Source organism: Hyla sarda, chromosome 2 (genome assembly GCF_029499605.1).
Source record: "Hyla sarda isolate aHylSar1 chromosome 2, aHylSar1.hap1, whole genome shotgun sequence".
NCBI classification, from domain to species: domain Eukaryota; kingdom Metazoa; phylum Chordata; class Amphibia; order Anura; family Hylidae; genus Hyla; species Hyla sarda.
In genome coordinates this window covers 96,975,775-96,990,138 of record NC_079190.1, presented here as the reverse complement: position 1 = coordinate 96,990,138, position 14,364 = coordinate 96,975,775, and the positions used below count along the sequence as shown (strand labels likewise).

The 14,364-nt window shown below is 43.3% G+C and overlaps 1 protein-coding gene across 2 annotated transcripts in view; it reads left to right on the top strand.

Moving 5' to 3' along the window:
* AVIL (advillin) overlaps positions 1–14,364 on the top strand; it is a gene marked incomplete in the record, with an annotated part of 310,689 nt that overhangs the window by 251,657 nt on the left and 44,668 nt on the right. For both annotated transcript variants that reach the window (XM_056562628.1, XM_056562629.1), the window contains 4 exon segments: positions 9,830–9,924; positions 10,999–11,073; positions 11,854–12,050; positions 13,337–13,445. In XM_056562628.1, coding sequence (XP_056418603.1) covers positions 9,859–9,924; positions 10,999–11,073; positions 11,854–12,050; positions 13,337–13,445 — 447 coding nt within the window.

Below are 14,364 nucleotides of genomic sequence, written 5' to 3'. Positions count from 1 at the left end.
ATTTAACTTTAACCATTAAAACAGATTGTCAGATTATAGACAGGATTTTGTTAACAAGCCATGTTTTATTGCAATTATTTGTTCCTTTTTTTAGTGGCGTAGCTATGGGAGTTGCAAAGGTCGCTGCTGACAGACGGGCTCACATTATAATCATGTACTTAAAGGGGGAACCCGCCCCTAGACATCTTTTCCCCTATACAAAGGATAGGGGATAAGATATCTTATCGTGGGGGTCCCTCTGCTGGGGACCCCCGCGATCCGGGCTGTGGCACCCCAGACATCCGGTGCACAGACAGAGTGAACGTCACTCCGGGCCAGATGACTGGTGATGCGGGGCGGAGGCTTGTGACGTCACAGTCCTGCCCCACTCGTGAGGTCATGGCAATGCCCCCTCAATGTAAGTCTATGAGAGGGGGCGTGGCGGCCGTCACGCCCCCTCCCTTAGACTTGCATTGAGCGGGCGTGGCCGTGATGTCATGAGCCTCCGGTACTGTACCCGATGCTCTAAACGAACACCGGGTGCAGCAGGGAGATCGCGGGGGTCCCAAGCGGCGGGACTCCCGCGACCAGACATCTTATCACCTATCCTTTGGATAAGATGTCTAGGGGCGGAGTACTCCTTTGAATGTCCTTTTAGGCTGAATGTTAGGAAAGTATACATTCCCTTTAAACTCAGTTTTTTTAGGGTTCAACAAGAAAACCACCTTATATGAGTATCTTATAAGGTGCTTTGTTTAGTATTTTAAGAGAGGCTCCTGAGAACACCACAGATGTTGCACTTGCAGGGTATGGCCTTTTAGAGCATCATAATTCTTAAAATTCTTAGAATTCACACTGGGTCTAATTTCGCCAAAGTCACTGTGCAGCCTGCCCTTCTGTGCTGCTAGGGCCTCCTAGTGGCTACTGTTTGCCCCAGCCTGCACTGCCCCAGGGAACCACCCTGCGCCTCTGCAGCAGCTCAGAAGGAAGAACATGGAGAGGACACCTGTGGGATGGCTGGGTGCAGTAGTACCACAGATTGTCATGTTACGGAATTGTATAGAAAACCGTATGCATTGACTTAACATTGTAAACCGTATGTCCAACGCATCATCCGGTTTTGTCTGTTTTGCAACTTATACGGTTTTGTCCTGTTTTTTTACCCGTACCCAAAACCGTAATCTACCAAGTTTTTTGGTCCGGGTGAAAATCCGTATTAAACCGTATACGTTTTTTTTGTACATGGGAGTCAATGGGAACCGTACAGAATCGTATGTGCGTACGGTTCCATCCGGTTTTCAGCATACGATTTGTGACTTTGCACAGTTTTTTTTTATTGGAATTTCAATCAAACAAGTGAAACTTTATTCAAAATGAAGTGAAAAGTTAAAAACGTATACATTTTTTTTCTTAAAAAACGGATGCAACCGGACATCATTTTTCAAACCGTATATGGGTTGAAATTTGTACACACATTTTGATACAGTTTAGTCCGGTTTTGAGGAAATAATTTTTCATCAAAAACCTGATACGGGAACTGTATTGCAAAAATGTGTGAATGCACCCTTACTCATACTAAATGAATAAGCTTAAGTGTAGTGCAATGTCTGTGTTTTTTCACCTGGTTACTGCTAGAACATGGTTCTAGTAAATGCATAAATATTTTATAAAACATTGCAACATTAGTGAAAAAAAAACAACAACACAGTATCTTAGTATAAAGACATATAAACTGTATGAAACCTAACAAGTCTCAAAGCGCACGCAGTAGGATAATGCACCACCATGGGTCCTTGTGATCACCATGCCACTACCTTTTGCTGATCCTTACCTCCCTTAGCTACACGCGTGCCACATGCCAATGACTCTGTCACGCAATACTCTTGAGGGGCGGTGCCTGTCACTAGTAATAAAAATTAGACTTTTTTTTTTCTTTAACATGCCTAATTCCCTGTTTCATCCATATTACTGTGAAAGCCCAAGCAGCATGGCAGAGTTCCTGTACAGAGAGGAGCATTGCTCCTCCCTCACTTGTGGGCAGAGCCAGTACTGATTGAATAGGGTTTCTCATGAGTACTTTTCAGCACTGCCCCCTGCACACAGGCACAGCCAGCCACACCCCTGAGGACTACAGGAGGAGCACCATGAACAAAGAGCAGAGTGTTAGTATTGCCCTACTTGCCATGTGTGTTCATGAACATAAATCCTGCTGTCTTATGAATCCTGAACAGTTTTTGCATGAAGTTGTGAGGCCTTAGGGACTTCTGTCTGAAGCTCCACTGTATTGCTTGCGGCAGACAGATCACTTCTGACCCCCCTCCCCCATCCTTTTGCAGAGACCGTGGAGAAGTTAAAAGAATTACAAAAGCAGCCACAAGTCCCTCCATTTGAAGTCAGAATATGGCTTCCCACCCTTTCTGTTATCGCGTTCTATTATATTCTCTGCGCATCTCCTTGTAAAGACAGAACTCAATGCCACATCGCTGCCCCCGCAATGCTGCCTCTGCCCACAATGACCCTGAGGTTCTCTACCTGACTGGAAGCCAGAACCCTGTCAAGTAGTACTGCAGTAAGTGCAACCATCATAGTCACAGCTGCTTTCTGTAGACAGAGTAAACCATTTAAACAGGGATTATACAAACACAAAGGAAAAAACTAAGTCAATACAATAAAGATGTTAAAAGTTACCGCCAATACAAACTTATGTCAGACCTGACTGCGGAACTTAAATTATGGGTTTATATGTGAATGTGTGATACCAATCTAGGCAGCCTTTCTGCCTGCCAAGAAAGATGCCCATACTTCATGGTACATAGTCCATCTATTCTACCAGCGGCACATGTAAAAGAAACATCTAGTGCAACATAGTGCAAGTTGCAGAATTAGCTCTTGGAATTGCTTTTCATGGTATACTATGCTTCCTTGGTTAAAGGGGTATTCCAGAAAAAAAACTTTTATTATATATCAACTGGCTCCAGAAAGTTAAACAGATTTATAAATTACTTTATGAGCTGCTTAAGTTGAGTTGTTCTTTTCTGTCTAAGTGCTCTCTGATGACACGTGTCTCGGGAACTGTCCAGAGTAGAAGCAAATCCCCATAGCAAACCTCTTCTACTCTGTGCAGTTCCTGAGACAAGCAGAGATGTCAGCAGAGAGCACTGTTGCCAGACAGAAAAGAACAACTCAACTTCAGCAGCTAATAATTAGTGGAAGGAGTAAGATTTTTTTAATAGAAGTAATTTACAAATCTGTTTAACTTTCTGGAGACACCACAAAAATTTACTCAAATTTTAATAATCAGTAGAGTGGAGGATACCCAGGAATATAAACATCTCAAGGTTTTTGATCTAGTCATAGGTCCTCTTTAAAGGGATTCTCCACCCATAGACATCTTATCCCCTATCCAAAGCATAGGGGATAATATGTTTGATTGCAGGGGTCCCACCGGTGGGGATGTCCACGATCTCCCTGCTGCCCCCTGCATTCTTTTAGAGCGTTGGGTGCAGCGGCGGAGGCTCATGATGTCACGGCCATGCCCCGCTCGTGATGTCACGGCCACGCCCCCTCAATGCAAGTCTATGGGAGGGGGCGTGATGGCTGCCACGCCCCCCATAGACTTGCATTAAGGGGGCGTGGTCATGACATCACGAGCAGACCGTGACATCATGAGCCTCCGCCCTGCATCGCCAGTCATCCGGCAAGGAGCGATAGGGGATAAGATGTCTAGGGGCAGAGTACCTCTTTAAGCAATCATTTGGAAAAAGTTAAATAACCATTTTTGGTTTGTCTTGGTTTTGTGATGTATAATGCAAAAGCATTTTTCCAAAATGAGAAATAAGGTTCTGTTCACACACTGTAAAATCAAAACCAAAACACTGGCGTAAAATAGATATAAAAATCGGCTGTATTTTTTATTTAATTATATAAAAGTCTATGGAAAAGCACACATTGTATAAAAATAACAGGGTTTATTACAGGGTTACAGGTGTTAGTTTTTAAACAATCTTTGCACTGATGGACGATTTTCCATATTACACAATATTAAATACAGAACACAGAGGTTTTTTTAAATCTATTTTACGGCCATGTTTTTGTTTAGATTTTTCAGTGTGTGAACAAAGCTTAAATCTGAACTGATCCACACACATGGTTCTGTTATTATATGAAACACTAATGGTAAGTAAACTAAGAAAACAATACTTATCGCAGTATACACTAATGCGTCACACATTTGCATGCTACAGATCTTTTTAAACATAGGTTTAAAATCTGTGGCCTTGCTGTTGTAGAAGACAGTACATGGGATATATAGTAACCAACAATTTACAAACCACAGAACATTTCCTTGTGTGATCCTGAAGCCTAAAAATGGCTTGGTCCTATAGAAGTTCAGAGTATAATAGAACACCACTGAGTATAGAAAATCATCCAACTTTCATAAAATCAGCTATTATCTTGTTTGATCTATGTGTGCAACATGTAAAATAAATCAACCCAACACTAACCCTTCTATATACCTTTACAATATGTCTTCTAATCATCTCCATCAGCTCTGTAAGGCTAAGTTTCCACTTGTTTTTTCTCTGGCAGTTTTTGGATATCTGCCACTGCAGTTTTTGAGCCAAAGCCAGAAATGTATTCAAAAGGAATAGGACATATAAAGGAAGGACTTACACTTCTCCTCCCTTGTGGATCCACTTCTGACTTTGGCTCAAAAACTGCAGTGGCAGTATTCCAAAAACCGCCAGAAAAAAACAAGTGGAAACTTAGCCTTAAAGGGGTACTCCGGCCCTAAGACATCTTATCCCCTATCCAAAGCATAGGGGATAAGATGCCTGATCACGGGGGTCCCGCCGCTGGGGACCCAAGTGATCCTGCACGCAGCACCCCGTTAGAATCAGCCCCCGGAGAGTGTTCGCTCCGTGTCTGATTACTGGCGATCACGGAGGCCGGAGCATTGTGACATCACGGCTCCGCCCCCTCAATGCAAGCCTATAGGAGGGGGCGTGAGGGCCAGTAATCAGACCCGGAGCGAACACGCTCCGAGGACTGATTCTATCGAGGTGCTGCGTGCAAGATCACGGGGGTCCCCAGCGGCAGGGCCCCCGTGATCAGGCATCTTATCCACTATCCTTTGGATAGGGGATAAGATGTCTTAGTGCCGGAGTACCCCTTTAAAATAACGCCAACCTTGCTCCCTGGGATCCACACTTGTACCTACAGGATCAACCAATACCTGCTATGACTAAAACAAAATCAAAGTAAGCCAGAAACACTTTGTATAGCTTGAACTGATCCAGGGTTACAGCCTGAATTCTAATACAGAGCTGTATTCAAAATTCCGCAAAATTTAGTCTTAAAGGGATATTCCATCCATGTCTGATCGTGGCGGTCCCGCCGCTGGGACCCCTGCAATCTCAGTTCAGCCCCCGGAATTCTGTGCCGGGGACTGCCTCTGGGGCATCATGTCACGACCACGCCCGTGTCTATGGGAGGGGACGTGACGCCCATCATGGAATGCTAAAATCTCCCAGCATTCACTACTTGCTCAAAGTCTACACCTTGTTTTGGTGATTTACTTGATGGAATATATAGGGGGGGATTTATCAAAACCTGTCCAGAGGAAAAGTTGCTGAGTTGCCCATAGCAACCAATCAGATTGCTTCTTTCATTTGCAGAGGCCTTGTTAAAAATGAAAGAAGCAAGCTGATTGGTTGCTATGGGCAACTCAGCAACTTTTCCTCTCGACAGGTTTTGATAAATCTCCCCCATAGTCTTTACATCAGGGTCAGACTGGCCCACCATGGTACCAAGGGATTGCCTAGTAGGCCTTGCCTCTGCCAAAGAAATAGGCCCCAGCAGAAGTCATCCAATTTGGACCTAACTTTGAAGCCAACCACTTGTCATTAGGGTCTATTTATATGTAATGGGATGATTGATAAAAAAAAATAATAAAACTGATATGTCCTTTCTACAATTATAACAACATGCAATTACATGTGGATGTGATATGATCTGTATAGATGCAGGGGGCCCTTAGGATCATCTCCTCTGGTGGGCCCAAAAAAACACCAGTCTGACACTGTATAGTATATATCATCTGTAATATGTGGACATGCCCTTGAAAGCCTTAAAGGGGTACTCCGGTGGAAAACATATTTTTTCAAATCAACTGGTGGCAGAAACTTTGTAAATTACTTCAATTTAAAAAATCTTAATCCTTCTAGTACTTATCAGCTGCTGTATAATACAGAGGAAGTTGTATTTCTTTCTGGAATTCTTTCCTGTCTGACCACAGTGCTCTCTGCTGACACCTCTGTCCCTGTCAGGAACTGTCCAGAGTAGGATAGGTTTGCTATGGAGATTTGCTCCTACTCTGGACAGTTCCTGACATGGACAGAGGTGTCAGCAGAGAGGACTGTGGCCAGACTGAAAATAATTCCAGAAAGAAATATAACTTCCTCTGTAGTACACAGCAGCTGATAAGTCCTGGAAGGATCAAGATTTTTAAATTGAAGTAATTTATAAATCTGTTTAACTTCCTGGCACTAGTTGATTTTGAAAAAAAATGTGTTTTCCACCAGAGTACCCCTTTAACCAGAAGTAACTTTCACTGTTCGGCTTGTGCTTTCTGCTCCCCTCTGCATAAGGAGGAACACAGGTTGTGACCATTGATGTATGTTTGGATGCTGGCTTATTTTGTTATAGTTTTATATCATAATATTTATGCTAATTATCTTAAGTGCAATTAGAAAATAGATCAACGTTTACTGTACAAAGCTTCAGGACGTGAATCATTCTTACAGAAATGATCCAATCTTATTGAAGTCGCAGTAAGAGGCTAAAGACGAGATTGTAGCCTACATTATAAAGCATTATCGCTGCAAGACAATCTTACTGACAAGCAGAGGAAATGCGTCTGTCAAATGACATCAGGTTAATAGCCCATGAAGCAGCAGCTAGTGGGATATTGTATTATTGTTTTATTTCACCGCAGACTCTATAATGAGAATTGTTCTGCAGAAATATAATTATTGTCCAAATGGAAGAATCACTCATTAATCCTTGCACTTGAACCAACCCTTATATTAGGTAGAAATAGAAGAATACATCTTTTTTTTATAAGAATAGATTTTGACATACAGGGATCTGCTGCTTAAGGGTATATTCCCACACAGCGTATTTGCTGCGTATTTGCTGCTGCGTATTTTATTTTCTCTATTGAAGTCAATGGGTAGGAAAATACGCAGCACCAAATACGCAGCAAATACGCAGCAAAATACGCCGTGTGGGAACGTACCCTTAGAGATCAGCATTATAACATTTATATGTCATTTAGGGTGCGTTCACACAGTCAGGTTTTTATTAATGAATACATTAATTATTCATTTTATTATCAAATACAAAGCCATGGAGAATATTTTTAATCCATTACTGGCTTTGTATTCAATAATTGTGATAAAAAACCTTAAAGTGTGAACACAGCCTAAATCATTGTACAGATTCTACAGAGAGACTGGTTATAGTTTCTGATGTTCCCTTGATCGATGTATTTTTTTCCAAATAAATCCATTAATGGTTTCTAATGGGGATTTATGGATGTTACTGTGACTGTTAGGATACAGATTGTTTGTTTTAATAAATAAAACTTGCAATTGATTCATTAAGAGCATGTTCACATCTTATATGACACAATGTTTATGATATCCACTGCTCAAAAAAAATAAAGGGAACACTAAAACAACACAATGAAACTCCAAGTCAATCACTTCTGTGAAATCGCACTGTCCACTCAGGAAGCAACACTGATTGACAATCAATTTCACATGCTGTTGTGCAAATGGAACAGACAACAGGTGGAAATTATAGGCAATTAGCAAGACACCCCCAATAAAGGAGTGGATCTGCAGGTGGTGACCACAGACCATGAGGGTGGTATGAGGCCCCAACTTCCACAGGTGGGGGTTGTGCTTACAGCCCAACACCGTGCAGGACATTTGGCATTTGCCAGAGACATCAAGATTGGCAAATTCGCCACTGGCGCCCTGCGCTCTTCACAGATGAAAGCAGTTTCACACTGAGCACATGTGATAGACGTGACAGAGTCTGGAGACGACGTGGAGAACCTTCTGCTGCCTGCAACATCCTTCAGCATGACCGGCTTGGCGGTGGGTCAGTAATGGTGTGGGGAGGCATTTCTTTGGGGGGCCGCACAGCCCTCCATGTGCTTGCCAGAGGTAGCGTGACTGCCATTAGGTACCGAGATGAGATCTTCAGACCCCTTGTGAGACCATATGCTGGTGCGGTTGGCCCTGGGTTCCTCCTAATGGAAGACATTGCTAGACCTCATGTGGATGGAGTGTGTCAGCAGTTCCTGCCAGAGCATTGATGCTATGGACTTGCCAGCCTGTTCCCCAGACCTGAATCCGATTGAGCACATCTGGGACATCATGTGTCGCTCCATTCACCAACGCCACGTGCACCACAGACTGTCCAGGAGTTGGCGGATGCTTTAGTCCAGGTCTGGGAGGACATCCCTCAGGAGACCATCCACCACCTCATCAGGAGCATTCCCAGGCGTTGTAGGGAGGTCATACGGGCACGTGGAGGCCACACACACTACTGAGCCTCATTTTGACTTGTGTTAAGGACATTACATAAAAGTTGGATCAGCCTGTAGTGGGGTTTTCCACTTTAATTTTGAGTGTGACTCCATATCCAGACCTCCATGGGTTGATAAATTTGATTTCCATTGATAATTTTTGTGTGATTTTGTTGTCAGCACATTCAACTATGTAAAGATGAAAGTATTTCATACGATTAGTTCATTCATTCAGATCTAGGATGTTATCTTAGTGATCCCTTTATTTTTTTGAGCAGTGTATGTTGCAAACCAGCAGGACATTATAGGGGTACTCTGCCGGAAAACATCTTATCTCCTATCCAAAGGATAGGAGATAAGATGTCTGATCACTGGGGTTCTGCTGCTGGGGACTCCCGCGATCTCCGCTGCGCCATTCCCCCTTCATTCATGCCTATTGGAGGAGGCGTGATGGCTACGTACTAGCCATTACGCCCTCTCCCATAGAAATGATTGGAGGGGGTGTTGTCACGAACACGGAAGCTCCAAGCTTCTGTGTTCCGGACGCTGCCACTGCCAGCCCCGAGATTGCAGGGGTCCCCAGCGGCGGGACCCCCATGATCAGACATCTTATCCCCTATCCTCTGGCGGAGTACCCCTTTATGCTGTCATATACTGGAATAAAGGCAAAAAAATAAAGGCATACATACCTGCCGCCGCTCCTCCGGTAACCCGTTCCATCCTCCGCCGCGGTCCTCTTCCTGGTTACTGGTGGTCGGTGAGTTATACTGCACTCCAGTCAGTGAAGTTCTGCCTCGGCTGGTGATAGGCTAAGCTGCAGTGTGATGTTTTTGGCCCGGGCACTGGTCTTCATCCTGGTGCCGGGACCGAAAACGTCACACTGCCACTCAGCGTGCAGTATGACTCACCAACCACCGGCAACAAGGAAGAGGATTATGGCGGAGGCCGGAACAGGTTACTGGAGGAACCAGGGGAGCAGCGGCAGGTATGTATCCCTTTATTTTTTTACTGCCAGCAGTCTGAAAGACAGTTTTTACATCCCGGAATACTCCTTTAATTCAAACACAGAAGATTTGCTATAAATTGTATAATAAAATGAATTTACCTGAATGTGGTCTGAATGCTTTTTGATTTCTGTTTCAAGGATTTCTGCAAGCCCTATGCAGATGAATAGAATAACTTCAAAAAAGTATGCAACGAGTCTACAGCCCATAAATATACTCTAAGTTGCTCTATAATGTTTTCCAGGTCTCAGAAGAACACGATTCAATAGAATAATGGCGCTCAGTGGAGCTTTTAGTGCGGTTACCAAAACCCCTGGGCTTTTAATATGGAGAATTGAGGTAGGTGTGGATATTATACACACTGATATTTTGCAAAGTTTGAAATAAAAAAAATCTTTGTGAAGATGACACATCTGGGGTTCTACCGTTTTTGACTTTTTGATTTTTGTATGATGATCTAATATTATGGGTTCTGCACTTAAGAACCCAGTGTCAGTGGTTTCTAGACCATAAGTACAATGCAATAATAAAAAAAAATTGCATTCAAAAGTATCCATAGACTTTGAGGTCTTTATACACATTACAATTGGACAATGGATTATTCTGTGCCATTAAGTAGAATTCCTATCTCCTCTAGTGGCATACCGGCCCCCTCTGGTCTGTATCTACCTGCCGGAGTCGGTCGGGAAGCTGAAAACAGCTAAAAAAAAAAAGGGAGAGTTACGCAATTTGCATTGACTTTAACAGGAGTTGTGCAAATGGCATAGCCAAGTGACCTACACTGTTGATGTAACTCCAAGAGCCATGCAAACTGTGTAGCTAACAGAGCAATGTGATTTCCACAAATGCTAATTGACGTCAGTGGGTCACATTGTCATCATATAGAATGTCAAACATGAAGAACATCTGACACCATTTTTCAAATGAATGGGAACTGATCTGTAGTAACCAGGCTTGGCCACTAGACAGTGCTATAAACTGCTTTCAGTCCCATTCACTGTGCATTGAAAGGCACCGATCAGATTTGAGCAGCAGAGGTGCTGGGTGTTGGCAATATGGTGATCAGCAATTGATGGCCTATCCTGAGGATAGGCTATCCATTATATTAGCCTGGAAAACCTATTTTAGCTTTCTTCTCCTATGTTTATAATCAAGGAGGGAAGACTTGGCCCAGGGGTAATAGAAGGGGTTTGAATAAGGAGACAAACAATAGAACTTTAGCATCCTAATGGGGAGACCAGTCTAGCCATTGTTGTGGGGCCCCCCCTCTTCCATAGGGATTACACAATATATAATACAGTCTTGACCTCTATTTTAGCTTTAAAATCTATAGAACATGTGCATAAAATCTTGATCCCCACAAAGCCCTTGATTTTTATTCCTTTAATGATGATTTTTTTTCTGCTTCTTTAGAAAATGGACCTTGTTCTAGTGCCACAGAAAGCTCACGGAAACTTTTATGAAGGAGACTGTTACCTGTTGCTCTCTGTAAGTGACTCAGTAATAAGGACAGTGGGGGAGACTTATCAATGTCGGTGTGAGGTAGAAATCATTTAAACCATGTCAGTGCTTTCCATGTTTTGCATGTCTGTTCAAAATTTATCAACCGTGCGCAAGCTTGTTGATAAATTTTACTCAAACATAGACATTCCTTCATGTTTCTCCCGTCTGACACATTGGTACGTGAACTCCTTGTTGTTCTATATTTGCGCAAAATCTGTTGCCTTTGTGCAAAGTTTTAATGTCTAAACAAAAAATGCACAATAGTAAATTAGTGTGTAAAGCATTTTATTTTCTACGGTACATGAGCACATAGAGAACATTGGAAAATATAGACGCATAAAAAAGACGCAATGAAAGTTACTGCGCAAATTTTTGCACAAAAAAATACACCAGAAAAAGGGGTAAACTCAATGATAAATGTCCCCCAGTCTGCTTATAAAAGTCATCCCTTGGCTTGGGCCTTACACATTACACGATATGCTGAGTAGCTAAAGGGAAGTAAAAAGCAATATAATCATTATGTAAACAGAAAACGAATAGGATGTCAGTGTGAACAACTGGCGAGCCTCAAGGTAAGCAAACAGAAGATGCTGCCAGCAAAGCTTTTACCCAGGGCACAGGATCCAGTAAATGCAGGGCTGAATCTGAATACTCTACGCTGACATCCTGTCTATTCACTTTAAATATAGCTCATCAATAATGAATAATATAACCTTCAATGCCAAACATGGAAACTATCATTGATTGGTCATCTTTAAATTCCAGACAAGAAAATCTGGCAATTCTTTGTTCTATGATATCCACTACTGGATTGGAAAGGACTCCTCTCAAGATGAGCAGGGCTCGGCAGCCATATATACCATTCAGCTGGATGACTTTTTGGGTGGTAGTCCGGTCCAGCATCGGGAGGTTCAAGGACATGAGTCAGAGTCTTTCAAGGGATACTTTAAGCAAGGAATCATGTGAGTACTGGCATAACTGGACCTTTCTTATCTTGGTAAAATACTATGTAAATGTTAGGCAAGCATAGGCAGCAGAGCTGCAGGGTTTACATTCTACTGATGTTATAGGTAGCAAGGGAGATGCTTCACGTGTAGGGCCCTATGATATATAGGAAGGGAAGGAGGTAACAAGACTGCTGCTCACTTGTTCATTTGTGCTGGTGAGGCACAACCCTTGTAATAGCCTGTAGAGCAATTGTCACTGTGGCACAGTGTTTCCCAACCAGGGTGCCTCCGCTGTAACAGCTCTACCACCGCAAGCTCCTCAGTGGTATCAGTGATCAGAAGTGTTTATAGGGAGGAGCAGGCGATGAGATGTGAACTTAAAGGGGTACTCTGCCCCTAGACATCTTATCCCCTATCCAAAGGATAAGGGATAAGATGTCTGATCAGGGGGTCCTGCCACTGAGGACCCCCGCAATCTCCCTGCTAACCTGCTACACTCGGCATTCGTTTAGAGCATCGGGTGCAGAGCCAGAGGCTCGTGACATCCTGGCCACGCCCGCTTGTGACATCAAAGCCACGCCCCCTCAATTCAAGTCTATGGAAGGGGGCATGACAAACATCACCCCCCCATAGACTTGCATTGAGAGGGCATGGCCGTGATGTCACGAGCCTCTGCCCCACATCACCAGTCATCTGGCACAGAGCGAAGTTCCCAGCCGAGATCGCGGGGGTCCCCAGCGGTGGGACCACCGCGATTGAAACCTTATCCCCTATCCTTTTATAGAGGGGATAAGATGTCTAGGGGCGGAGTATCTCTTTAACCTTTTATGGTTTGATAATCCTGATCAAATCCGTTGGGTTCAGCTGATTTTAATGTGTAAGCTAACTTTGGCATTGACATCCCTGGAATATGCCATTATTTTGTGATCAGTGAGGACCTCCATACATCTCCATAAGAAAGGAGCCACCTTGTATTTGGTGACTTTTACAACATACTAAGCCACTCTCTTTATGCACTGTGTCACGTTTCTAAATTTAACTATAGCTTTTCCCTTATCCATTGAAATAGGGTTAAAATGCAATGTCAGACACATCCCATTAACGATAGTGGTGCTGTGTCAATACTTCATTCTGCATTAATACTTCACATGACAAATATTCACTGGGGACATTACATTACTATGTGCTGGTGTAGATTTCTCTGACTTTTAGTGCCACACATCGGGCCAAAAATCACATTCTATGCACTTTCTCCCATTTACATAGAATGTGCATGTATTTTCTCTTTGTCTCTTCTTTAGTTATAAACAAGGAGGAGTAGCATCTGGGATGAAGCATGTAGAGACTAACACGTATGACGTAAAGAGACTGCTTCATGTTAAAGGAAAAAGAAATGTATCTGCTACTGAGGTAAACATCTGGAACAAAGAAACGTAATAATTTTATTAATAAGCCAGTTTAATAAAAAAAAAAAGTCACCAATGTATTGCTTAGATCAGGGGTCCTCAAACTTTTAAACAGGGGGCCAGTTCACTGTACCTGAGAACGTTGGAGGGCTGGACTATAGTAAAAAAAAAAAAAAAAAAAAAAAAAAAAAAAAGGCTATGAACAAATTCCTATGCACACTTATAAATCTTATTAGTGGACTACCCCTTTAAGTATGCAGCACAGTTCCCCCCACATTAGGTAGGCAGCATAGTTCCCCCCACATTAGGTTGTAGTTCCCCCATATTAGGTTGGCAGTGTAGTTCCCCCCACATTAGGTTGTAGTTCCCCCACATCAGGTTAACAGTGTAGTTCCCCCACATTAGGTTGGCAGTATAGTTCCCCCCCACATTAGGTTGGCAGTATAGTTCCCCCCACATTAGGTTGGCAGTACAGTTCCCCCCACATTAGGTTGGCAGTATAGTTCCCCCACATTAGGTTGGCAGTATAGTTCCCCCACATTAGGTTGGCAGTATAGTTCCCCCCCACATTAGGTTGTAGTTCCCCCACATTAGGTTGGCAGTATAGTTCCCCCCACATTAGGTTGCAATTCCCCCACATTAGGTTGGCAGTATAGTTCCCCCCACATTTAGTTGGCAGTATAGTTCCCCCACATTTATTTGGCAGTATAGTTCCCCCACATTTAGTTGGCAGTATAGTTCCACCCACATTAGGCTGGCAGTATATTCCCCCACAGACATACAGCCTCCAGCCATACAGTGTATGGCTGGAGGCTGTATGCCTGTGTACTGCCCCACTTGCAGTGCTCCGACCACCGCTCCTCCAGTCCGGCCATAGTAGTAGGTCCCGGGACTGGAGAAGCGGTGGTCGGAGCATCGAAGCT